Source organism: Pipra filicauda, unplaced genomic scaffold (genome assembly GCF_003945595.2).
Source record: "Pipra filicauda isolate LSUMZ 115617 unplaced genomic scaffold, ASM394559v2 scaffold49_size4853605_pilon, whole genome shotgun sequence".
NCBI lineage: Eukaryota > Metazoa > Chordata > Aves > Passeriformes > Pipridae > Pipra > Pipra filicauda.
This window is the reverse complement of record NW_024104642.1, coordinates 174,337-201,848: the sequence shown is the minus strand read 5'-3', so window position 1 is coordinate 201,848 and position 27,512 is coordinate 174,337. Positions and strand designations below refer to the sequence as shown.

General features: G+C 40.1%; 1 protein-coding gene across 1 annotated transcript in view; it reads left to right on the top strand.

Annotated features, from left to right (window-relative positions):
- Positions 1 to 23,850: 23,850 nt before the first annotated feature.
- The window catches only part of LOC120324336, a 105,065-nt gene continuing 101,403 nt past the window's right edge, over positions 23,851 to 27,512 (top strand). Inside the window, exons 1-2 of the mRNA XM_039386675.1 lie at positions 23,851 to 23,895; positions 25,538 to 25,707. Of these exons, the coding sequence (XP_039242609.1) occupies positions 25,625 to 25,707 (83 nt within the window). The 5' untranslated portion in view covers positions 23,851 to 23,895; positions 25,538 to 25,624. The remainder of the gene's footprint in view (positions 23,896 to 25,537; positions 25,708 to 27,512) is intronic.

The window sequence follows — 27,512 nt, the reverse complement described above, 5'->3', positions numbered from 1 at the left end:
CCATGAATATCTTCCTTTTTGTAGTTTTAGCTACTTCAGTTAGAAAACATGAGGCTGTACATTTTGAAGGTAAAACTTTCCAGTTATGATTCTTCAGCAAGGAATTGAATTGAATTAAATGCGGCAAATTATGTTTAGTCACATAGACTCAGACAAGTTTGTAATAGGAAGATATTTTTGTTCGTAGATGCTGTGTCTGCTCCAAGTGTAAACCGAACCACCGGAAGCGTGCAAAAACAAAGCTTTCTGAGCCCCAGTGTAGTTATTCTGGACAAGTTTCCAGCACGTGTGGAGAGCACTGCACCGTACACACATCACGACTATAAAAAAAACAGTCATAAGTTTCTGAACTGGCTGTTTGCATAAACCACAAACTGCTGAATTGTCAAGACAGTGGCCTCAGCTGTAACCCTCACAGCGTGGTGTGTGCTTGTGCAGCATGGGCTCTTTCTGACTTACCACAGTGGTCAATATGCTGCATCTGTGCTTTTAAGAGTGTTTGTTAGTATGTGCTACAGAACCTCTCCATATAAACTGGTGACCTTCGGCTTCAAACCTTAATGCAAAACTGGATGTTAATCACTATCTCCCTTCTTACCTTGTAATTTCCTTTATTTTAACTCTTAAGCTTATAATTTGAACAAGGATCGTACTATGTAGGTGGCTAAGACTTGAACTTTTTTTGATTTTGATCAACCTCAGTGCGTTTTATATTCATACTGTTAAAAAAGTGAAGGTGCACTTAACATGCTTAGATATATAAAAAAGTTTATTGCTGGCAAAATGTCCTTTCTTTTATCCTTCTCAGGATTTTCAGAATGTTTTACAGAAGTCAACTTTTATTTGACTTTCTGAGCATTGGAAGAATCTCTAATACTTTGACAGGGTTAAATGCCTGGGTGACACAAGTCTGCCAGGCCTCAGTGTCTTCAGTTCACTCTGCATGGTTCAATGTTACAGACACGTATGACAAAACTTTGTGATTTCAGACTGGAATGCCTGCTTATGTTGATTTTCTTTCAAGGTTATAGCCATGCACACAAAAATGCACACTGTGTAATAGAAAAAATTGGTATCTATAATAATGTTACATAAAAATTAATTATAAAAGTAAGAATAGGAAATAAATGGCATGGGGCATATTTTTGTGAGAATGTACTTGCACAAGTGATGTGCAAATATGGATTTTTTTATACTTAATCTTAGCTACTGTTTTGAATCTTTTATTACTGTTTACTTAGTAGAGCTGAAGTTTTGATCTTACTTTTTGGCTGTTAAAACTGCAGTCGCCATCACGCTGTAGCCTATGTTTCAAAGGTGGGCAGCAGATACTCTGTGTGCCTTTGGGAGTAGCAGAGGGCAAGATGTGAGGATGTGCTGGAAGGCTGCCCACAGGGTTCTGCAGTGTGTTAAGGGACATCAACCACTGCCGCTGCCCAGCACCTTTGTCTTGTGTTTGGACCTGATTTGTTAAAATAAATAGATAAAATCCGCTGAAAGCTAGTGACTGCAGAGAACAAGAAAATATGTGTCTGAGAGTAGATTTGTCTTCTGCTGACATAGTTTGGCTTCATTTTTGTAGCATGAATGTTCAATAAATTTTATTTCTCAAGGCTGTGTTTTAAGAGCACATTCCAGGTTGTGTTCCTGTTCCAGAAAGGTTTTAGTAAGGAAGCATCCTGACTGAAATTTTGGACTTTGTCCAGTGACTAAAGACCTTGTGGTGCCCAACTGGTAAAAATCCTGAAATATAAGATTATGTACTTGTATAAAAACATTGTGTTTTCTGTCATCTTACAGTCATTTGACCTTGAATTAGAGCAAGGTCTTTGCATTGAGTATCTGAAAGACATAATATAAACGAATTGTTTTAAAACACGTATTATTATACTTTAATTTTTTATCAGTGCGTTGCATAAAGTTACTAAGTGTTCCTATTCTGGTTTTCTTTATTTTAGGCTTTAGTCACAGAGAAGCATGGGGATTTAGACCTCTGAAGTAGGTGTGAATGGAATTGAAGGGCTTACATGGAGGATTCTGAATTCCCTTCCTTCCTGCTTCAGGAAAGACGGGTGAGTGAATTATGAGGTAATTAGTAAGTAATGCAGTCCTCACTTCAGAAGGTTTTTAGTCAAAACAGTAAGATACAATTCAGATGACTGTATGTAAGAATGGAATAAATTTCAGATACTACAGATACACCTCCTAATTACAGATGTCAGCCTTCAGTTTTCTGTTCCTGTTCCATAATAAGAGGGTTTTCATTAAAAAATAGTGTAATTTTTCTGTAAATCTCAGCCCCCTCCTACACTCACCAACTCCCTCTGATGTAGAATGTTCTATATTTGAAATGTCAAAGAAATCTGAACTGACAAAATTAATTTAGCCATTTGTTGAAGTGGTTCTGAGTAAGGCTGTTACTGGAGAAAAGCTCAAGGTGGAGCTTTATTAGACCCCTGCACATATTTCTTAGTGAAACAGACAGGTCAGCAACAGCACCAAATGTGGACATACTGCACCTGGGCTGCTCCCAGAGCCTGTTAGAGTGGAGGTGATATGTTAGTTCCAGTGGCTACAAATCCAGCTTGTGTGTCTTCCTGCCTCCCTCCCTTGCTACATCCCTGCCCTCAGAGGGAAAGAGAGAAACTAGGGGCCAAACCCTGTAGGAGGATAGATAGGACTTTGGGTTGTCTTTCTTTGGCTCTGACTTTGTAGATACGAGTCCATCATTAGAAAAGGGTACATGACCTTTTTGTGGAATTTACGTATTGGCATTCTTATTACTTTTAGCTTTGTGAATACCTAGCATATATCACCTTCAGCTACTGACCAATGAGTAAGATCTATGCTTCTTAGTACAACCTGTTCAAAGTGAGAAGATGCAATTCCTCTTAGAAAAGCACATGCTGTTGAAGCCCTGGCTTTTGGCAGGCTTCTTCTTACTTCTCCATCTATACAGGCCTGCCAGGAGCATGTATATGGTCCTGCGTATATACCAACACTGAGCAGTACATAACAGGATGAGCTTTAATTGCAGATGTCGTTGACCAGACAGGTCTTGCACCAAGATGCGATACAACAAGAAATATTTAAGAACTAGTAAAAATGAGCTCTAACACCGGTAGAGCAGCAGCAGTATCTTTGTATTAATTTAAACATTCTTGTACCTTAGATCCATTTTGTCTAAATTGTGCTCAGGGCTGAAAATAGAGGCTGCACAATCCAGAGCCGCTTTGTATGACATTCTTAGTCTTTTCCTTATGTACGTGGGGGCAGGCAATACCAAAAAACAAAAGAGATGGATCTAGACAGCACTCTGTCAGCTTGAGAGGACCAGAACTGAGATGTTGCCATGCTGCCTACAACCCTGCAGCCATAGGAAATGCCTTGGGTTGGGTAGGGAGATAAGATGATGACATTATTGTGTTGAAGGTGTCAGGGACGATATCTGAGGCTTTGCCTGAAGCAGCAATCTGCAGCAGGTGTGAGTGTATGCTGGAGAGGAGCAGGCTGCAGCAAGGTACAGGAGTATCCCAGCACTTGGAGGGGGTAAAAGGGTAGACAGCAGAGCAAAGTGGGTGTCAGTGGTATATCAAAGCATCTGGAGCTCAGTGGGTGAAGGAGGAAAACAAATGGGAATAGTAACTTGTGTGGCTTCTCCAGAACAAAGAGCGGGATGAAAGGATGCAGTAGAGAGTGAAGTGGGTGGGAATTTTTCTGTTCAGCCATGTATGCTAAACATTTTTTTTCCTCCAGAGATGTTTCTTGGTGGGCTGTACTTGAGACCAAGTATGAAAGACTCTCCCCTGCAGTTGGTGAGAGACAGAGGTGAACACAAAGTCAGGGAACCAGAAATCAGACCTTTCTGAATAAGAGGAAAGAACAAAGGGCTGAGAAATGTCCAGGCAATAATGAGAAAACAAGTGTTTTGAGGGGGAGTTTCCGAAGGTAATGGGAGAGCAGGACTCTTCATTAGGAAATACACAGTGATAAGATTCAACAGCCAACTTTCTTGTTTTTGTTCACTAGTATGATGCAAATGGTAGCTCTTATTGGAGGGAGAGAAAAATCACTTTTCTCAGCAAGAAAATGGAAAAAGCTCATTAGATTTGTGTGCATGCACTAAGAATGCTTTAATGTAAGTGTGGAAAAGCAACAGAAGCATTTTAATAGCACTTTCTGTGTTTTCTATTTTTTTAAGAAGGGGGTGCCTATGGTGACAAAGCTGGGTAACCATCAGCCTAAACCCCCCATCTGAGTGCCCTTGTGGTGCTTTCTCAAAATATGTTCTTTTTTTCCCCTATCTTTCATATACTGCCTTGCTTAGAAAAAGCCAATGTTTTAAAATTTTATTTTGAAGTTTGTCAGAAGGAAGTCTAGTTATCTGCTGGCCTGTATATTTGTTGCTTGACAGGAAGATTAAAGTGGTTGTGAATGTTTTAAAGTTTCAGGCTTTGCAGGAGTAGCTTTTGTCCTGCAGTGGGTAGCTGGGCTGTCACTTGGCAAGATGTGACTCCTGCCTGAAATCAGAGCAGCTCTGGGGCTGACCTAGTAGCTCAAAAATTGGCATAGACTCTCAAAACAGTGATCAGCTTGGTGAAGTAAAGACCACTTTGTGCGTGTGGATATATTCACTTTTACCTTTTTCCTGCTTTTCCTTTGGCTACAGCTGTGCTTTGAAGTGTTTGTGGTGTATTTGTTTTATCGGGAGGACACTGGAGGTATCAAAGACATGCCAGAAAAGTACTTGTTAGCCTGATCTGTCCTCATGCGTTACCTACACATGTCATATGGAAGTCTCTTATTTTAGAAATTGCCTAAATATGTTAATAACATTTGCTTCCAACAGGGCACTACGTTGTCGTGGACATCCTGTTGTCTTCCTCTTTCAGCCTTTGTCTGGATCAGTCTGAGGGTTTTGTGAACTTGTTCTTGTTTCTCAAGCCCCTGGTGGTGGTAAAAGGCAGGTGCTGACGACAGAGTTGTATTATGGGCAGGTCTGGGATCCCTGGAGCCATGGCAAAGTGGAGGGAAGAGCTTTTCCAGCTGTAGCAATCCTGACCTTTCAGAGAGCATCACACTTACCCTCTATGTACTACCCAGTTGCTGTTCCCACTCTATGGCAGGCCTGGTGCTTGAGGGGGTGACACCAAAGCAATGTGGCTGTGTGTTTGCAGTTTTCCATTGCTGCAAGCAAGTACTGAAAACCTCCATTTATGCCTGGGAGCTTTTTGACTCCTGAACATGCTAGATAAGGGGCTTGTCCTCCATATGGATTGCCCGGCCTTGTTGCTCAGCGTCTGTTTCTAACCCTGTACATTCATTGATTTTACTTTTCTTTCCGAATGTGTCAAAATATAGGTAAAGCAAACATTTCATTGTATCTGTAAAGATGCTGACCTAGCATCAAATGGAAAAGTATGATGAAGTGATAAATATTTCAAGCCCCTGGCCTTTTATCTGTGGTCTTTTCTTTTTTTTTTAATGTTTCTCAAACTTAAGTGATTGAAAAGTTTTCCAGATCTGATAACTGCAGAGATTTCAAGTGAAACTTTTGGCTCCTATCCTGGTATGAGATCACACTAAGTGATATTAGCTGAATTTGTATCAGAGTTTGAAAAGAAAATGAAAACAAGTTACTATTAGTCTCTCACAGCTATTTTTCAGTTCTGCTGGACAAATGTTTTCTCCTTGGTTAAGTTCTCTGTACCATTTTAAAGGTTTGCAAATACACACATGTGTTGTATATATACACATTCTTCTTTGCTAGTATTGTATTTAATTTACACTCTTTTGATCTTTTATCCTTGCAAGAAGGATTCCTTGGATTTTATTTTAAATAGAGGTTTTAAAATCTAGTGTTGCTGAGAAAGCTCACTATAAGAGAGAGGGTGTACTAAGTTTACCTGTTGTTATTCCAGAATGACCTTAAAACCGCATACAGCTGGTGTATCTCTAATCTGTCTTTTTGTCTGGTTGCTGTGATAGGTGACAGTGAAAGCAATGGTCCTGGTACATGTGTGTGTACCTAATAAGGGTAAATGTGTGCCAGCTTCGTGTAATTTGTGGGCTTCCTTCTGTATAGAAATAAAATAAGATAAATAATGCCTTAAGTTAGGTGCTTAGATTACTGAACAGGGCTGAACTTCAAGGTTGCAAAACCAAGCAATCGGAGGCTAGAAAAGTTACTCATTCATCCTCTTGGTAAATATTCATTTTGATTGCCTTTAATTAGAGGATTGTGTGCTTCCCCCTCCTCCCCCCACCCCCCAAGGCCTGCATATTGTTCAGCACACAGCATGGCTAATGCTTAATGAGTGGGTAGGTTGTTGATTGTTTTGTTTCTCACCATTTCTTGTATGGCTTTATTTACTGCATGGTTGGCAGATGGTGCACTGAATAAAGAACTACTTATTTCCTCATGGAGATTTTCATGGCATTAACACCATAAAGAGTTACTTTACTGCATATTTTTCAGAGAATCTTAATCAGGAGTGCAAAATAAGACATATATGTATATTTAAACAAACTCTGAGCCTTGACAGTTAATTTTCTGGCAGGAGATAGTTACAGCACAGTTGTCTTGGTGGACGATCTAGGATGCTGTACTGCTTCCAACCCCCACTCTTCTTTTTATAGCAAAAGGCAAAGCTCACACTGGGGCACAAGGTATCTTCATAACTCAAGGAATTTGGTGAAGATGGTGTAAATAGCTATAGATTCCCTCCACCGCATCAATACTTTCTTATTGCAGTTGTTTGTTTTATAATAGAACAGAGACTTTCACATATTGGTAATCCTCTTCTGTAATCAAAGGAATGGATATTCTGTCCAGCAAGTTTAGAGTACTTGCTCAGCAACCTGCTCTCCAGCATTCAGTGCATATTTAAGAACTGATGGAAATGAGCAAAACTTCAAAACCTAGTATAAGCTACAGGAAGAAAACACCTTCATCTGGTTTCTCTCTTGGGAGATTGTAAGCTCTTCAGGCTGGAGACTGTGCCTTCCCATATGCTGATAGAGTATTTCAAGCAGTATAGTAGTATAAACAGCAGTGGATGAGGTCATCATATATCAAACAGCATAATTAAATCAGTGCTTTATTCACTGTCTGTCTCTCATTATGGCTGCCTCCTAGGTCACTCTGCAGCCTTGAAGATCGTGTAAGAACTCGAATGTTATAACAGCCCTCACAGAAACATTTGCTTTGAAGTTGGTGCTATTAATTTTGAAACTAATCTTCAGAAAAACATACTTTTGTTTAAAATGTGGTCTTATTTTTAAAAAGTTATGTAAAAGGGAAACACTTATTGATTTTTGTCATAAATTATCATGCACAAATGTCAGCCCACAGCTGCTGGTCACATGACTGTGATTTCCTGATTGATAAGAGGTCTGAAAGCAATCAAATAGATAATGTATTAGAAAGGACTCAGTTTCTCAGAGGGGAGCATAAGGTTGAAGTGCCTGCAAAGCAACCAGACTTTGGGCATTGGCATGAAACTGGCATTTTTTAAAGTTAAGTGATGTTTAGTTTTGCCTGCTATTTTAAAGTGCATTCACTGTAAACAATATAGGAAAATATTTTAAGATGCTCCTTCTCCCTTTCACAGTTCTAGTACCCACGCTTTAAATCTTGTGTTGTAGCAATAGATCCTTATGTTTTACAAGAAAGTAGGCTACCTGTTTTGTCTGAGCAGTAAGGTACTTTGAAGCCTAAATTCATAATAGATATGCACGTAAGCCTCGTGCTTCACCAAGTATGATGCCTTGGGCATATGTTATTGCTTACCTATGCCATAATTACTGTACACATGTAGCTACAGGAATATATCCATATGGTTTTCCTACTGTAAACTTTCAGGTGACTTGCTAATCTAGGCCAGTACTCAGAAACAAGGGCTGGTCTGAGATCTTAGTAATTACAAACCTGGCATACAAACTTCAGCATTAAGGCTCTCCCAGATCTACTAGAAATCAGGTTACATTCATATTCTGTCTTACTTTTTGTATAGCAGCCTGACAGCATGCAAAGTCATGATATTGTTTCTTGACCTGCTCTATCCCAGTCTTGCTGCCAAGGGAAAAAGAGGAAAAGGTATTCCGGATTTATATTCTCTTGGCTTTGCCATAAATGAAGGAGGGATTTTTGTTTGTTTGTTTTTGTTTTCATCTGGGGGTTTCCTGAACTAATTATTTGATAAATTTACTGAAGTAATACATGTTCTTCTTCCCTAATGCTTATCTATTTGTCTCTAGTGCTTTTTCCTCTCTACCAGTAATGATAGCTCAGAACTATGAGTCGATACCATTGCTAAATTTGAGCCCAAAAGCAGAAAAGTGAAGAGGGATCAAAGGCAGCTCTTTAGTGTTCTGCAGTACAGGCGGGCTCCAGAAATCAAGTACACAAGTGAAGTTGTGCTGCTCAACCAAACACCCTCTTAGAGAGTGGAGAGCATCTGTCAGCTAGGCTGCCTCTGGGACTAGTTTGCTCTCCAAAGCATTTCCACAAACCTCCTGCTGTAAAGATGGGAGATGGGGGATGACAATGAGGAGGGACTTGCTGGATCCTGCTGGAGGTTCAAGCCAGTAATTCCCGCTAGGTAGCTCCCCTGCTGGGAAGAGTAGCCTGGCGGGGTAGGAAAGCTGTGGGAGGGGCAGGGAAGGCTGCTTACCCCCAGGCTAGAGCTGGAAATCACCTGGCTCCTACTTAGCTAGTGAAATAACAGCAAGGAGAAAAGTCTGTCATCCTGCCTGAAGAGGTGCCTTCATGTGGTTCTGGGGTGCTATAGAGTAGTCAGTTCTCCCGTGCTTAGTCTGCTCTTGAAAACCCTGCTGTTCCTGACCTTTTCTTGTTTTCCTCTTCAATAACTGTATCTGAGCAGAGGTTAAAAGAAGATCAGTGTCAGACAACAGGCTGCTCAATACTTAAAATTTAGTGTGTTCAAAAAATTACTTCAATTTTATTATGCTGCCTTAGTGGCTTGATTGTTGGCTGGTTAGGCACTTGATAAACCTCTTAACAAAAAGAATGGACATGTTGGTTTTGCGCTGTTTTTTATGTCTCTGTTCATGTTTTGTTATTTTGCTGTGATTCTTTTTTAAAATAGCTAGACTAAAACAGAATTGGTAAGCCCTAATTTAGAGGTGTTAGCAAGAGCTGGCTTACTCTGATAAGGGTCATCCAGGCTTCACTGGTTCCTTATTATAATCCACTATCCACTGTGGTTTATCCTCTCTGAATATTACTTCTGTTATACTTGCTATCATCTCTGTGCAGATGATAGCTTAATAGTTGAAAATGACCTAAATATAATGAACAGCAAGCCAAAAAACCTCTGAAAACATACACCTATGAGAAGACAAGGACAATACTGGAGAGCTTGTTAGGGCAAGCGTGAACAAGTGTTGGATGTAAAGAAAAAGTGGTGCTGGTTTTTTTTTCATTCCTTTGATACAGGGGCACAATTCTCCTTTCTGCTCGCAGTCGTCTAGGCAATCTTAGGTGTGTTGAGTGCAAGGCCTATTTGCTTGTGCACTGCATACTGCATACAGCTTTCAACTGGGAGCCAGCTTGGAGCACAAGCAGAGCAAGCTTGGGTCTGTCTATACCTGCCTGCATGCAGAGATCCTTAGTAAAAAGCAGAGACACCCATTTTCTCCTTATTACTGCATTACATCAGAGGCAAATGCTCTAATTAAAATTTGCATTTAGCAGTGGTGTGTTATAACTGCTGTAAATTTTGGTCATGTCAAGACTTCCTGGCAGTGAGAGGAGAAGCACAGAGAAGCTGGTGAGTGCAAACAAGGGCTCTCATGTAGTTGGCTTCAGCAGCCTGGCCCTTGTGTCTCATACATTTCATTAAGGCATCACCTATGGCACTTTGTACCAGGGAAATGACTAAATAGCTGAAGAGGAAATGTCACTAACCCTGTATAGTGAAGGAACTAAGATCTGCCTTGTAGTGAAAGAGGGTCTAGTCACATCCTGCTTTCCGCTAGTCTTGCATGGGGAAAGGTGCTTAAAAGGCTCAAAACAGCCTTGCTGCTTTGCCCTGGTGTATTGCTTCCATTCATCTGACATAGTAGGGAAAAACTAGGAACTTGGATAACAAGGATGGTAAGATTAAGAAATATGCATTTTAATAAAGGCATTAGAGAATAGTTTTGCATACCTTAAAACTAGAGAAATAGAAACTTGGAAAGTGAATAGTTTTCTGAACAGGTTCCAGTTTTTACCTTCTCAGTCACTATGTTCATTTACTTTGGCCATTGTGATGGCTGCTGAAGTGCTGTGCCGGGTTACTGTCTTGTCTTCTGCTTGCTTTTGTGAGCTGGATGGCTGAAAATATTTATGTGCTGTCCTACACTGTGCTATTTCTACCACCACATCTAGACCAAGGAAGAATGTCCAGTTACTTTTCTTTCTGGGACGGGTGGACTTGATTGTACAGGAACTCTGAGACGAAGTGCAGTCTGGCATGTAATTATCTTTTCCTGTCTACAAGGGTGCTCTTTGCTTGGGCAGGCTGAGCAGAAAGCTGTGGGTTTGGACATGTTCTCTCTGGACATCGAGCATTGTTTAGCAGTACGTGTTTGGGACAGAGGAACAGAATGGCACCAAGTTAATGTGGTAGTATTCATGTGGAGCCCCTGCTTCCTGTTGCACTGTATTTGACCTGACATAAGCAGCTGACATAACACCATCATGGGAGTTGCCAGCATTTTCTTCTTTTAATATTAAATTTGGGGAAAAAAAAGTTATAACTGTTTTCATTTTAAAAGGAAAGAGAAAACCCCAAAGGATCTTGGCAGGCTCTGCGTGCCCTATAGGTATGTCTGGTTGTTTTTGATGAACAAGGTGCTGTCCTGTTTACCTCTCTCAAAGGAAGTGTCTGTTGACATAGTCTGCATTTCAATCATCTGTATTATACAGCTCTCTGGGAAGCCTCCGAGGCAAGTCAAGCCAGCCTTAAAAGAAGCTTCTTGGTCACAAAGAGGGAAGAGTCCGAACAGACTCCCAGAGTTTATATTTCTTTATTTGCAGAGATCTCTGCCCTGATAACCTCAGACCCCACAGCAGTTGAAGTTGACTTAATTTGGAGTGGTGCAAGAGGCATGGCAGGCAGGTCTCCCAGTGGCTGCTATTTCTGCCCTTGAACGGCAGCCAGTATGGACCTGGGGGTGCCACCGACGCTGAACCTTTGGGAAGCTGAGCTTGCTGCCCATCCTGGGGAAAGCTGGGATTTTCCTGCAGTGGGAGAGCTAGATGGGCACTACCAGGCTCAGAGGCAGCTCACAGGCATCTTTCTCCCTTCTCCTCCCTCCATCCCACATGTTTACTGTGCATGCTCTCCCCATGCGTTTGTTTCCCTTAGCTTGGCTCAACTGTTCTCAAGGTTTCACGTGCCATTACCCGTGAGAGGCTTGTTCGCTGAACAGTATCCAAAGAATTACATGTTGGGAATTTGTGTCCAGACAGCTGGTCCCTGAATTCAGTAGGGAACTGCTGTTGGTCATGCCATCAAAGCTGTTAATATGAGCATGTTAATGTAAGTATGAGGAGAGAATTTTACTTCAGATGGAATTTTGTACGTCAGGACTAAGCCATTGTGGGTAAGCGGGCAGTGGATGATTTGCATGATGTTATGGTAGTGGGTTTTATTATTCCATGCTCTTATAAGTGTTTTGAGTAGGTGAAGTTAGCTTTGGCTTACATCGATGTGATATTTTCCTCTAGTGCTCAATGATGAGCTCTAGATAGAAGCTCTTGAAAATTATGCTACGCAAAGCATAATTTTCATGGTAAAAGGTGAGGCCCTAACTGGCCCTCAGGGTACCCTTAAGGCCTCTTTGTCCAGATCCGTGCAGCTTCTTGGCACCTCTGAGGGGCTAAACCCATCAATCTTTCAAAAGAAGAATGGCTTTATACTATGCTAATAGAGAGAGTAATAAACCTTCCCCTCTCAAGTTGTCTGCATTCCTGATGTAGAGCTTTATCTTTGATAGTTCATGCCTTAAAAGAGTTCCAACCTCTATTAAAAATTGTTACCCGGAAAAGTTGCAGATGGTTAAGGAGCAATGTATGGGTGACCTGGTTGTCAAGTGTAAGGTGGTACCTGTGGAGCATGGGGAGCTGCCTAACATCTAAATGTTCAAATATCAATTAAAAATAATTTGCAGAGTCATGCACTAATGATGAAAGCAGCTTGTGCATTCATTGTAGCCAAAGATTTCAAGGGCCAAATTCACTGCAAATATAAACAGTGGTGCAAATTATATGTTAGAGCCCAGTTGTTTCCCTGTGGGCTATAAATAACTCCTATTTTAAGACAGTGGGGGTTATTTGTCTCCTGTGGGAGAGACTGTATTCTGTGGTGTAGCTGACCAGAAAATGGTTGTTAGTGATAAAGTGGTGTAATTTGCATTGATTTATTATTCATTGGCTGTACAGATCAAGTGCAGCTTACTCAGCGAGAGGGATTGATACCAAATTCTTTTGTCACTTAAACAAATATCCCTGCTGAGTATAAGTGAGAGGTGCTATTATAACAGAGTAGTGTTTATCACACACCTTGTAACTCACTAAAATCTGAATCAAATTTTCCGAGACTTTGACTCTAAACTTAATTTTGGCCTACCTGTGCAAACTAGGGTTCATAACTATCAGAAGTAGATGTATATAAAGAGAAATAAAAGTAAATTTCTTGAATTTGTCTAAATTTCCCACATCATGTATCGTGCAGATGCTGTTTTAGAACCTCTCATGCTTGCATCTTCCATCCTGCACCCAAAAGAATAGGCTTTTATTGGCTACTGTGTTTAATGTGGACAAAATTAAGTTAAGGATAGGCCAAGATCATTATTGTGAGGTTTTCTTCTGAAAATGTTGACTTCAGATCTCCAGGTATTGTGAGACGTATTATGATAGATGTGAGAGTGAACGCTTCCATCAACGCTGTCTCTACACAATCCTAAACATCCACTGGTCAGATTATGTGACCAATACATCTGTTCTAGAACAGGAAAGAGTCACAAGTGTTGAGGCCATGGTGCTGAGAACACAGCTGCGCTGGGCAGGGCACGTCTCCAGGATGAAGGACCACCGCCTCCCTAAGATCTTGCTTTATGGTGAACTTGCCACCGGCTGCCGCAAGAGAGGAGCCCTGAAGAGAAGATACAAGGACTCCCTGAAACAACATCTCAACCTTGGCCATGTTGATCATCATCACTGGTCTACTCTGGCCTCCAGTCGGGAGGCCTGAAGACACACCATCTATAACGCTGCTGATGCTTTTGAGAAAGCACGCAGGATCACTCTTGAGGAGAAAGGACAACGCAGAAAGAATCGTGTCTTGCAGAATATTCCACCTAAGGAGTCTTTCTGCTGTGCCTTTTGCAACCAGACGTGTCTATCTCGTATTGGCCTTTTTAGCCACCAGCGCACTTGTAACAAATGTGGATAGAGTCCTTTCCAAATCTTCGTTCGTGAAGCCTAGCCATGACTTTGGTGTTCTTCTGAAAACTGCAGCTCTTGGAAGAAAACAACAGATAAAGACTGTTTGTTGTGTTTCTGTTCTCTTGCTCCTCACCTTTTAAATCAGTTTTCTATTTCTGGTGGTTGTGGAAGAAAACCTGAAAATATGAATCAAATGCTTCTTCAAAAAAATGGAAAAATATATTTAAGTGTTATTTTTAGTCTAGTCTGGAGATGGAGGGTGTTTTATGTTCAGATTCATTATTCTTAAGTGTGTATGGCCACTGCTGCAGGCATTGAACCATCCCTTCCCTCCCTGGACTATTATCAGCCCTGATTTCATGCCTGGCACACGTGCACTTGCTGCCCTAAGGATGATGGCGCTGGTCACTGTGAGCTCCAGTACCAAACTTAGCCATTTGGCAGTGCAGCCAGACTGTCTGCTTTTCAGCTGGATTCCTTTGGCTGTGCTCCTTGAGGTGTTGTCAAGCCATCCAGTTCTGCATGAGCTGCACCTTGTGGAGGTGGAGCTGTGGATTGCAGGCCAGTGTGTGCTGGGTGGACTTGCAACCCAAGAGTGCTGGGGTGGGAGAGGCCTGCTGGCAACCCTCTGCTGGGACCCTCACCCTTGTGATCCTGCTGGCATGCTCCATGTTTCACAGATTATTCTGCAATTCCGATGATTTGGGCTAAAAAAAACCCCACTCCAACAAATTAGTGGCAATGCTGGAGGAAATCCTTAGAGTTTTGCTAGTAATTCATTTTTCTTTGTATGTTGATTTAGCATCAGTCTTCCACCACAAGTCCCCAGCTACCATCTGCCTTTGAATAAACACTCCCTGTCCTGCCATGGGCCCTTGCTGTTCACAACCTGGAATGAACTTGTAGAAAAGAGTGCTGTAACTATAAATTATTCTTTTTGGCCCAATTGTCCTGGGAAAATCTGAATAAAATAATAATCTTGAAACTTAACTGTTCTCCTAAAAGGAGCATGTCCTATCTATTTTAAACCAAACCATTTTGCAGCATATTCCTTCACATTTTTGCTAAAGGTTAACAAAATTGTTTAGACAGCTCTAGTTGGTGCGCATCAATATACTTTACAACCGGCTGATTAATGTGACTGATTTCTACAGTGAATTTCTCTAATCACTTCTTATTTACAAACTGGGGCAGTTTTGTTTAAAGCAGCTATGCTGTGAGTGTTCATCCATCTTAAAAGTTCATTTCTTGACTGAAGTAAGTTCAGGAAACACAAGTCTAATGAACCTCTGTGACAAATAGTGCCCATAAAAGAAGAGGTCACATGCAACATTTTTGATAGTGTTAATCCCTCTTGTCATCTCCTACAGATGGAATAATAAAAGTACATTTTTCTTGAAGTAAAGAGAAAGGAAATCATAGTGAGTGTAGGCAAATAAGAGAGAAACAGCTACTCTGAAGCCTGCAAGGAACTGTGCAGGAAGCCGTAAAACTGTGGATTTTCATTATCCAGGCTATTGGCTGCCAGCTGGTGATGTGAAATAATCTACAGCTTTTTTTTGAGAACTTTTTAAAACCTCATAGACTTGTTCTACTGGGAATTACAGAGGTTTCCTCTTTAGAATTAAGTTAAATTATCCAGTCTTTCTTCAAGTGGAGTTAGGCACTGAGCTGATGTCTCTACTGTGCTACATTGTGCTTCATTATAGACTACAAGTGCTGAATCCTTCTCTGTGGTTATTCTGCTGGTAAATATCTTTCTATCTAGCATTACACAAACTGTTTCCAATAGCAAATACAAGAAATATTTAGCAGCTGTGTCCTGATAGGGAACTCAGTTGGACAGAGTCCACAGGTATTGGGGATGCAGTGTATGCAAAGTCTATGCACTTTATATTGACAAGCCAATGTAACTCTGTTGGATTGTAGCATGACAGAAATGAGGCTCAGAGGTTTTGAACTGTCAGATCTGTTATGCAGGATGCCAGCAAAAGTTGTGGCATGCTGCTGATTTGGGAAAAAAAATCATATAAGTGGATACAGGAATATTTCATTCAATATTTAAGGACTACTGAGAATCTGCTAGTCACCTTCAGTGGTGACCATGATTTTTAGTTTTAAATCAGGCTTAATTTCCCTACACTTTTATGACTTGTTTCTTTCTATCACTATATGTCTGGGAGGATATTCTATACATGGCTTTCAGTGTAGGAGTAATTCTGCAGGTTTCCCTTTACTCTCTGTATCTTCTATTCTGATGACTCAGAATGTGTTTGTACTTGAGTCCTGTCTGAGGAAAATATGTTATATTTCTTTGTGGTAATCTCACCATTTTTTCTACACTTATGTTACAGATCAGAGTTCTGACCAATATCAACTTCAGTTTGACTTTTCTTTTAACTTCTCTCACAAGAAGCTATCTGGTGTTTTTAGTTATTTGTGGACTTATGAAGAAAAGACATATCTCTGTGTACTGCTAAAGCTCTTGCCCCATCTCTCATCACCTTATGATTCTCTCTCTCTCTGCCTTGTTAGTTTTTCTGGTTTTAGCATGTGTTCTTTCATCCTGTTACTGTCCCTTTAGACTGCTTCTGCAAAAAGTCTTCCAGACATATCACCTTTATTATTTTCTTTCTAGATTTCCCTACACTTTGTACTGCCTTAAACAAAAATCAACTCTATTTTAGAAGTACCTAACAGTCTACCTCTATTCTATCTGTAATTTTTACAGTTTTTGTAGACTGAGTTACTTCTGAGTTACACTTTTGCCATGATTTCTGTGGAAAATTTGGATTCTGGTGATCAGAATTACCCCAATCCCTAGAGAAGGCTTGTAAGTGAGATGGGCAGATGGGAAGAAAGCTTGGCCTGTGTTTCCATTGGGTAACATTCAAGAAATTAGAATATTTCTTAAGAGGTGATCTATATCACTGTGTGGGGTACTGGTCTTTGATGCTGAGTCTGTTACAGCAGTTGAATATGCCAAGAAATGCTGGGAAAAGGTCTGAAGATGGTCATATGATATCCATGACTGGCTTTAGTGTGCAGAAGTCAAAAAGGGGGAAGATACATTAATGGATAATGGAAGTAGAGCGAGAAAAAAGAAAGCGACGGAAATTATAGTGATCTTAATTGGATCGTGAGGACATTTAATGAAAGGTTTGTGTCTAACCTGACAAGGCAATTGGTTGTGGTCAGTTAGAAACAAGGAAAAGGTTTGTACTTAAATATAGCAGGCTTGTACTTCAGTACCAGGTCATTAGGGAAAGGGAATCTAAACTACCCAAGAAGGCAAATGGTGTAGAGAACAATAGATGAGTAGCAGAATAATAGTCTTGCTGGAAATGTGGCACTTACTTGTTGTGTTCAGAAAGAACAGAAAGGGAAGGTATAGACTGTCCATGAGTGTAACAGTGCAAAGGATCATTAAAAAAACCCCAAATGGAACCTACCCTCCCCCACCAAAACACAAGAAGAAAGGACATACTGAATAAAAGAGTATCTGTTGTGGTTTAAAAAGCTAATAATGAGATCATAGAAGAGTTGAAGTTACTTGGGGAGTAACTTCAGATCAAGTGATCAGAAATCCATTTAATTAAAATGAAGGGAGGATTAAAATATGTCCTTAATTAAAATTTGTCTTTGAAAGATAGCAAATGTGAGTTTGCCAACCTGCTAGCAATGCAAGTTGACTGTACTGAGAGCTCGGGGACCCGAATAATGCAGTCATTAGGAGTTTTTGCAAGTACTCCAGCTGTCTGGATTTTATGTCCCAAGGAAGGAGAGAAAGTGGTCAGAAAAGGGTAAAGTTAGAGTTGCCAGATTTCAGGCTCAGTGGAAGCTAACAAGTAATGTTTAGACATGTAGAAAAAGAACATTCAACTATTCAACTTTCAAACAACAAGAGGTCTACTATATAATACTGCTGCTTGTGCAAGGATTAAGCAGAATTTAGATGTGGTCTCTGTGTGAAAAATACCCCACCACACATCCCCCTGAAAAAACCTGGGTGGTGACCATCAGGAGAAAAATATCTGAATGTGAGGAAGCAAAGCTTGAACATGGCAGTGCTTTTGAATTGCATAGAAATAGGTAAACTTTAAATTCAGACATTGAAGGGATGACTGCAAATATTTTTAACAGATCCTTCAACATCCACTGTTGACCACTGGGCTCTATGCTTTGTGCTTAATTGTGTCAACTGTCTGGAACAGGAGTAGTTTTGTGGTGTCATGCTTCTTGGTGTTGTGGTTCTTGAGTATCATTAAGTCAATTCAGGAAGGTTTGAAGTATGTAAACTTCAGGAAAAGATTGAAGAAGAGGGTGTGAAAAGAACTTTTAAATATGATGACATCTTAGGAAACTGCTTGAAGGGTATGCTTGGAGGTTTCCTGACTGAACAGAGATGGGAACATGAGTTCAGCAGTTGTACCTTTTCTGCCCTGGCAGAAGGCAGTGGCATTTTTGGGATACTCAAGGGGAGAATGTTGTCAGACTGGTTATAATAAAATACAGAAGGAGAGCTTTAAGCTGCTGAGACTGTAAGAAAATGACTGAAAGGGTAGGGCTGAACTTGATACTCAGAAGGAGAGAAGGAAATATTAGAAGTGATTTTAAATTTGCTGTTGTAAGCATTGAAATCCCAAAGTTGGCATCAGTTGTAGGGAGAGAAGGAGGTATTGTAGGGAAGGCATTTTGTGTTAGGGCCAGTTAATTTATGTTTGTGACAAAATGTGAAGTTTTAAAATTTGGGAGGTAAAATGACTCATGTTTAAGTGCAAAGGAGACGACTTAGAAGGGGAAAAGATGTGTCTGACAACATGTTCTCATAAGCTGCTTGATCTGATCTAAGGTTCCTGGCCTATGTCCCTCTCCTGTCTTCTACTACACATTCCTTCTAGGTCACCTTAGACTGCTTTGGCACTCTTGGAATGGAATCTGAACCATCAGTGCAGAGGTGACAGCTAAAGAGATCACCTAATTGTGTTAAACTGGGAAGAAAACAGTGCCAGCGGCAGAGCTTTCAGAAGTGCCCATCAATGTGATGGGCTGCCCAGAACAGCAAAGTATCATTGACAGAAAAGATAGCAACTGATTTGACACCTCAATGAGGATGAGATGTCAGAGCAAGGATGATGTTCAGCAATATCAAAAGAACTAGAAGGGCTAAATGGAAGGGAGATTCTTGAGACTTGCCCAGGAAGAGATCATGAATTACCATGGTGAAAACACTTTCATTCAAAGTGCAACAGGGAAAACTGGGCTGGACATGATTCAGTACAGAGCTGGAAGAGATGAAGCAAGTGCATTGACTTTAACCTATGCTTGCAGCAAGTTTATAGAAAAGGAAAAGGAGGAAAGGAGCAATTGCTGAAATAGGTAGGGATGATGTCTTGTGGATAGCAAAAAGGGGGGACAGAGTGAGAGAGCAGTAAGTGGGAGCTAAGCTTGGCTGAAATGGAAATGTGCAGTTGAATACAAGTAGAAGTAGTTAAAGAATTTCAGAGGAAGGTAAATACTCTATAGGCTCTGTATAGTGATGTTTTAGTAAACTGTATTTTTGGTAAGAATTGTCAAAAACCAGTGAGAGAATTCAGTTGGAAATATGAGCAGCTTCATGCTTAATGAAGAAGAAATTGGCTAAATGAACTTTTTTTTCCAGTAACTGATTTGAAGCAGCAGTGTGCTGCTGTCTTCCCTTTCCTCTTTCCAACCACAGCAGACAGCAGGGCATGGTGCCGACGTGTGCCCTGCTATGGAGTTTGCTTGGCTCTGGAAGGAGAGCAATGCATCCAGACTTCAGGGGCTGCACAACCTAATTGTCTGGCTCTGATCCAGCTGGTGATTGACCCAATAAACTCTAATGAATCTGGATTCCTGCAGTCTGATTTGCTTCCTCTCCCCTATGTGCCTTTCTCAGTCCATGAAGAGCTGAAACCTGAGTGCTGGCTTTGACAAAAGGAGTGAGAGCGGGGGAAGCAGAGGAAGAAAAGGCAGATAACAGCCGAATGTAATCAGTGTTTTATTACCATCCTCAGGAAGTGGGAATGGCTTTAAAAAAAAAAAAAAAGTAGTAGGTTGGAGCAAGGAAAGTTAGTTACGGTGAGGTTATTTGACAGGAAATTACAAAATACAAACAGACAGAAGAAACACATTTTAAAACAGGGTAGGAAATCTCAAGTTACTACACTCTGTATGTTCAAAACCCTCAAAGCAAAGGCTGAAAATAGCAGTTTAAACAAAAGCTATCTTATCTGATAAAGGCATTTCAAGCACAAAAGGAAATTTATATATTGGGTTGACAGTCTTAAAATAAACTGATTTGCTTGATAACACCATAGATTTAATTGTGGGAATTGGGTTCATTTGTATGACCAGCAGACACAGTAAATTCCCATGTAAATTCATTCTTTTTCTTTCTTTGTACATTTCTTGTCTCCCAAGCAGTGTTTATCAGTGTTTTCCAGAAATTGTAAAGGTAGATTTATGCATGTAGGACGAGACTGATAAATATGTGCATAATTTAAAGAATTTCTTGCAGACTAGATATGATTCATTTCCTGTGCTACCGGATGGAAGCATATTAATGATACTTCAGCAAGTAGCATTCAGATTCAGAAAGATTTTAGCAGAAATACATTGTTTTGGAATGAGGGTAGAATTTCCAGTACTAGTAATCAGAATTATTATTTTATTTATTTAATTGTTAGTAGATTTGTGATAAACTTTTGTATACTTGGTGTGTCTTCACTTTCTGTGTAGAAAGGAAACCATTCTGTTAGTGCATCACCTTAAATCTGCTGAGATTTTGAATAAACATTACATATTTATAGATATGTGTCCTTCTAGTGAGATAGGATATGTGTTATAGGGTTGAAGCAAATTGATTTGCCATGAGGAAGGGAGCAAGGAGGAGGAGGGGAGGAAATAACTCAGTTGTGCAAATGATAGATTATCAGAATTCAGATCAAAGAATGCTGTGAGACAAAATATTTCTCTTGCTTTTGACTGAAGCTGTAAGAAGAAGCATTAAGAGGTTTATAGATACACCTATCTGACTGGTGTGACTTGGAACTTTGTGTTCCCCCCAGCTCCTTGGTCCTCAGGCTGCCTATCTATCAGTGTATTACAGTGCATGAGGTACATCTGCAACTCGGTGCCTCGCTGTACCTGCTCAGTCCTGGGAGACGTGTAAGTTTGGGGGTTTTTTTCCAATGAATTTGTCTGCTGTGCCTGTAACTCCGTATTGCAGACACTGCTGAGCTTTCATAATCAATGAACACAGCAAAATAAAGTCTGGTAGGAGGGCACTTGCTTACTGAGTTATGTTGGAAGGTAGTGGTAGATAATGGTTGAAGCGTACCATGGTTCCTTATGGCTAAGTTAGGTAAGTGGAAGTTTTTGTCTGCACTCAAATCTTTCCTTTTTATAGGTGATCCAGATATGCATGGTGATCTCTTAGGGACCAGAGTGCTCAGAATTATCCGACCTCATGAAGTTCAGAGAGTATCACTGAAGTAGAGCACAAAGATGAGTTTACATCAGCTTGTATTGAGGAACACAAGACTACAAGGTCCAGTAGTGTCCTATTACTGGAAAATCTTGCTGGGGTCCTGTAAAACTCTCAAGATCTGATGGGACCATAAAGGTTTTTGCTCTGCTTAACAAAGAAATATCAGTTGTCAACTGGCCATGAGGATTGGCTTGCAGTATAAATATTCTGAACTTGTGATCATTGGGGTTTGCACTCAAAATAAATAGAAGTGACACCTGTGCAGGAAAGAAGTTGATCTTTTTTTCTCTTGATTTCTGTCTTATTTAAATGACCTCTTACTTTAGCAGGATTTCATAAATCAACTGGGGGACTTCACAAGAGAAAGTTGTAGGAGGAAACTAGCTTCCTCCTTTAAAAGGGGTAAGTGTTGATGTCCTTATGAATCACTACTCTAAAACAGTGAATCTTGAAAAAAATAGAGAGAGAGAGAGAGGAAGAAGAAAGAAAATGAAAGGGAATCAAATAAGAAACAGAACTAAAATACCTTTCCTAAATCCATGTATTGAGTCTGTGAAAAAACAGGGAATAGACTAATTCTTAATTGACTCATTTTTCATTCTTAGGTTTTAGTTTTTTTTTTTTTAAATAAAAATTTTCTGAAACCCTCTACAGTTACTCCCTGATACAATTCTGAAATGTAGATGTTGTCCTATTGTAAAAGGAGATCAATAAAATGTAGTGTCCTATAGTTAGCTCTCCAGAATGCTACCTCAAATATTGGAAATTTCTGGTTTTCCCACTTCTTTTTTCAGCAATGACTAACAGCAACTGACATAGCTGATAGAAGATTTTCTTAGGGTTAAAGGTCATGCTTCAAAATTAACATCTCTGAAGAATCCTAAGATCATTTAAACAAAAAACGTTGGCTGTTACTATGAAGTATCTTTTATAATCATCTTTCCTTTTTGGTTTTGAGACATGTATTAATAAAATTTAAGGAGATGCAAGGTGATCCTGATGATACATAATTTTCTTTCTGTCTTACTGCTATTTTATAGCTATTATTTTACATATGTTGGAAATGGAAAATCAAGTTCTGGAAAATTATTGCCTTATAACAGTCCTTATCACAGGGTAATACTATGACTAGGTAGCAAGCATGTCCTCTGCTGAATATGCATTAATGTTAACTTCTTAGCTAAGATAAAAAATATCTACCAAGATTAGGATACAACCATTTCAAAACTTTGCTTTAACACAGTTCTGGTGTTTTCTCCTTCATAATGATGGTAAAATAGATGGAATCAATTTTTGAAAAAAGAAAACACTATTTTACATTAAACTGCAAAATGGGGAGACTACTTCGGGAAAATTGTTTGCTGGTTTTGAAAGGTACATGAAGCTCATTGTGACTACTGGGTATAAATAAAAGCTAGGTCAAAAACCACAGATTTAGTCTTCACAGAATCATGGAATATGCTGAGTTGGAAGGGACACACAAGGATCATCAAGTCCAACCCTTAGCCCTGCAAAGGACTATCCCCAGGAGTCACACCATGTGCCTGAGAGTATCATCCAAATGCTTCTTGAACTCTGTCAGGCTTGGTGCTGTGACCACTGCCCTGGGGAGCCTCTTCCAGTGCCCAACCACCCTCTGGGTGAAGAACCTTTTCCTAATGTCCAACCTAGACCTCCCCTGACACAACTTCAGGCCATTCCCTTGGGTCCTGTCACTGGTCATCACAGAGAAGACATCAGTGTCTGCCCCTCCTCTTCCCCTCACGAGGAAGTTGTAACTGCAATGGCTTGTCACTTGGCTTTGGTTATATGTATGACTTAAACAAGTCTGTGACATCACACATCTTTTTCTGGTGACGGAACTGAGACTGTGTGTAGGTGACTGACTTGAGACAAGAGTAAACAGATGAGAATGGGGGTAAGGACCCAGCTTCCTCAACAATGTTGTTCATGCCTAATCCACAGAGAAGTATTCCAAGAACAGTGTTTCTGCAAGGCTGAAAGACCTACCAGTTGGATTTTGGGACTTTTAGGTCTTTCAGGATTCCAAAATATGTCTCATTTATTTAACACATGTCCCTGCATCTCCAAAATTCCACTCTGGGTAAAGTTTGAACTAATTAACCAGTAACAGTTATGAACTACATTCATATCCAAACCATATGTTATCCTTGTAGTTTATCTGTACTTGTTTCCTTTAAAAACATATATTTTGCATGTATATGGTTTTGGTTTTGCAACTTTTTTATGGTTTCCAAATATAGACAATAGTGCAGTTTGTTTCAAGGTGTTTTGAATAGAGTACCTGGCATGCTTCCAGCATTTTTCTAATGAGTCACTGACTGGCCTTTAAAAAATTTAATTTAAAGTATGAAGTGAGTATTTTGCAAAGCACTTAATGCAGCTTCAGTCTAGGACTGTAGCCTCTAGATATTGGGTGATATTTGTGATCTTTGCTCCTGGAGGAGAACAATTCTGTGAAATCACGTTACTCCTTCTTACAAAAAGTAAAGTTTCTTTTCAGCAATTCTAGTTTTAGGGAGAGGGGAGGAAAAAAAGTTGACAATAAGACTAAATTTTAGTTTAAAACTTCAGGAGACAGAAGATAGAGAAAATGCAGAAACATATTTTTTAAAAATGTAAGATTTTCAGACTAATCTCACTCCTGTTTTGTTGGTGTGGCTTGAGTGTTCAAGGATTAGCAGTACTATTACATTCACAATAATGAAAAGCTTCTTCCTCCAGGGACTTACTCAGTAGGGCCACTGCCTTGAAACTTGTGACAGGACCCAGAGGTGTTTTTCTCTGTTCTGGGGCTACAACGATTCATTTTAGTTATTGTGTATAAGGCAGACAAAAGTCTCATTTTTATTCACAGGAAAGCTCTGCAGTTTGGCTGGAGGGAAAAAGGCTACAAAAGAAGGTATCAAATTTTGCAGCCATTCCTGTAGTATTTTGGTGTTACTCCTTGAACCCAGCCTGAGGGAGCCATTAGAGCAATATTTTAGCAGCTGAAGAGGGGAAGGGGAAGAGTAAAGTTTCCACAGCACTCAATCTCCAGTAGCCATGGGACTTGTGCTCCATGTTAAAACACAGTTCCAAAATTGCTGTATTCAAACTTAGTAACACTTAAGATATATATATTTACATAACATTATGTAAGAAATTTCCAAGTAGTTTATTAAAAACCATGAGATATTCCTTATAATATTTTAACTGCCTATAAGATTTTTAATTAATAGTCCAATACATAAATTGCCTTCTTATAATGTTAATTTTTTCGAATATAGATTTTTAAATTAAGTAGATTAAAAAAAATAATCCTTTTTATTCCTCTATCCTCCACCTACCTCAATAATCAAAAGCTGATTTGTGTTATACGATGATGTAACATAAACCATAGCCTAAACAACATAGATAAAACTTATGTTGAAGGGAAAATATATATATAAAAAAGGTTTAAATGGAATGAATGCTAGTGTCAGACTATAGAAGACTACATTAGAAAATGATTTTTAAATACTGAAACAGTGGGACAATTATGAATTATCCCAACATAGCAGATGTTTGAACTCTTTTAAGTAATTCTTTTGTGTTTTGGTGATCATAGAGTAACAGAAAATTTAGATTTCAGCACAAATGGAAACAGTTTTTACATGACTTAGAGCTATCAAATGCCTGTGCTGCAGATTTTTTGTCTAAATGTGCTAAATTAATTGGTGTTTCATACCCAGCTACAGTGGAAGTCATATTTGCTAACATGCTTTTTGTCCATGCTCTTGTTCATTCCAATTAAAACTACCTACTGGTGACTCTTGTGTTACCAGCTTACACTCTCGAGTCTAGAACTACTTCACCTTTCTCTTCTCTCTCTAGCCTAAGCACAGACTTAGGGAGGAGTGTAGTCTTTGGGATCTCATTCTTCTCATAAAACACTCAAGTTACTTTTGCTGCTTTAGCTTCCACATTGTTCTTCTGAGTGGGAGATACTCAGACCTGATTTTTTTCCTGGGCTTGCTCACTGGTAACATTTCTCAAACATTCAGACATAAAAGGCAAATAGTGTTTGAAATATCGCCACAGTCTCCTAACAACCCTAAAGTTTATAGAGGGGTCAGACTTGTATGTTATATTAAAGTTGGGCTGAGCTGAAATTTTGAGAGCAGTTTATTTCCCCAAGCAGATTTTATTTTTTTATCTACTTAAGCCAAAGTGTCTTTTAGTTTAGTGTAATATGAAATGAGGAAAAAAAACTAGGTAGAACATTTTATATGAAGACACAGCTACTATGACTGGTAACAGTAAGAGTTGGACGTTAGCTCAAATCCCGAGCGGAAATGACCATGTGGGTGTTTTTCTCCCACGTGTTCTCCTCTCCATCAGGTTTGCTGTCAGTGTTGTCTGATGGCTGGCTTGTTAGTTCAGCAGTGGTTATCATTTTAATCTCTTTAAAATCAGCAACTGACAGAAATTGAAGCATTGGAGTCAAGCAAATGATAACACGTAAGTGCCAGAGACTGCCTTATGTGCCTCCCCACTGAATTCGTTATAACTTTTTCTTCTAGATCTGCCTTCCCACAGGAGAAAAAACCTCCCACCAGACCTTGATTCAGGCTTAAATTGTACATACATCTGGTACTGATGTCTGGTACATGACACTGATGCTGTCAGCTATACGACAGAACCTCCAGGTGGTTTCTCCTCAGAGAGCTACAACCAAAGTAGCCTGTTTCTGGTATGGTAGCACCTTGGGAATCACCACTACTGTTAGTGTTGAACCCCATTTTCCTAAATGATGAGTATGGGGACTCCTGCAAAGACTAGAGGAGCATTTGGGTTTACAGCTAATGCATGGGGATTACTGCATTCAGAAGGGACTTTCCCAGACTGCATGGAAAACCAGGAAAGAGACCTGGCATCAAGGAACGAAAAACACTGCAAGTAAGATTATCAGACGAACCTGCTTGTCCTTGCTGTATAATTGGATTATAGCAACTAAATCAGATTTTTGAAGGCATGGAGGAAGGCATCTTCCAATAGCACGCTCACAGTCTGTAAGAGAACTTTTGCAGAACTGGGAACAGATTCTGGGTCACTTCCAAAAAATCAGTGTTGGACTACAATAAGCAGACTGTTGGGTTGCAGCTGCCGAACACAACATGTGTGCTGCCCTGCATATGGTAAGGCTATATTCAGCTTTATTTCTCATGGAAATACCATGGATATTGGAATGGAAGCAGAAAACCCTTTTAATTTTTTTGGTACAGTAATTGTGAAAGGATTTTTTCCACCACAGCAGCTTTGTTTCCATGTCTCCCCCTTAGAAAAGTTTAACATCATTTGGAACTGTTTTCACTCGTAAAAAGGTAAACCCTGTGTAAGGATAGCCATTTATTGGAAGGCTGAGTAAGATGGCAGATGGTCTGCATGTATGATTTTGTTCCCCAGGTCTAGACACTGGGGAAAGGATCAAACTGTTGAAGAAATTGTCATAATAGAAACTGTATAAATACATACTACTAGCATACAGAGGTTTTCCATTTTATCTAACGAGGCCGGATGTGTTTGAGTGAATTACATCTGACAGGGAAATATTAAAGAGAGTCCTGTTGTTCCAAGCCTTTTTTAATCTCTGATGGCATGCTATCTTGGTGTGCTCCTGGCTTGGTGGTAAGTCTTTCTTGGGAGAAGGAACCAACTCTACCTCTCTGCAACCTCAGTTCAGGCAGCTGTAGAGAGCAGTAAGGTCCCTCTGAGCCTCCTTTTCTCCAGGCTAAACAAACCCAGCTCTCTCAGTGATTCCTCATGAGATCTGTGCACCAGACCCTTCACCAGCTTCATTGCCCTTCTTTGGACATGTTCCAGTAGCTCAGTATCTTTCTTGTAGTGAGGAGCCCAAAACTGGACACAAAAGATTCAAGATGAGGCCTCACAAGTACAGAGTACAGTGAGGGGATGATCACTGCCCTGCTGGCCATGTTATCTCTTATGCAGGCCTTCTTGGCCACCTGGGCACACTGCTGGCTCATGTTCACCTGTCAGTCAGCATCCCCAGGTCCTTTTCTGCCAGGTAGCTTTCCAACAACTCTTTCTCCAGCCTGTAGTGCTGCATGGGATTGTCATGATCCAAGTGCAGGACCTGGCATTTTGCCTTGTAGAACCTCATTGATGGTCTTGGCCTATCAATCCAGCCTGTCCAGATCCCTCTGTAGAGCCTTCCTATGTTCCCCCAGATCAAGACTCCCACCCAGTCAGTTTGGTGTTATCTCAAAATGACTGAGGGTGCACTTGATCCCCTCGTCCAGATCGTCAATAAAGATATTAAGTAGGACTGGCCCTTCACCCTCTGGGCCATACCATCTAGCCAGTTTTTTACATGGTGAACAGTGCACTTATCCAATCCATGAGCATCCAGTTTCTCCAAGAGAATGCTATGAGAAACAGAGTCAAAGGCTTTACTAACTTCCAGGTAGACAACATCCTCAGCCTGTCCCTCATTCACCAAGCAGGTAACCCTGTGACAGAAAGAGATAAGGTTGG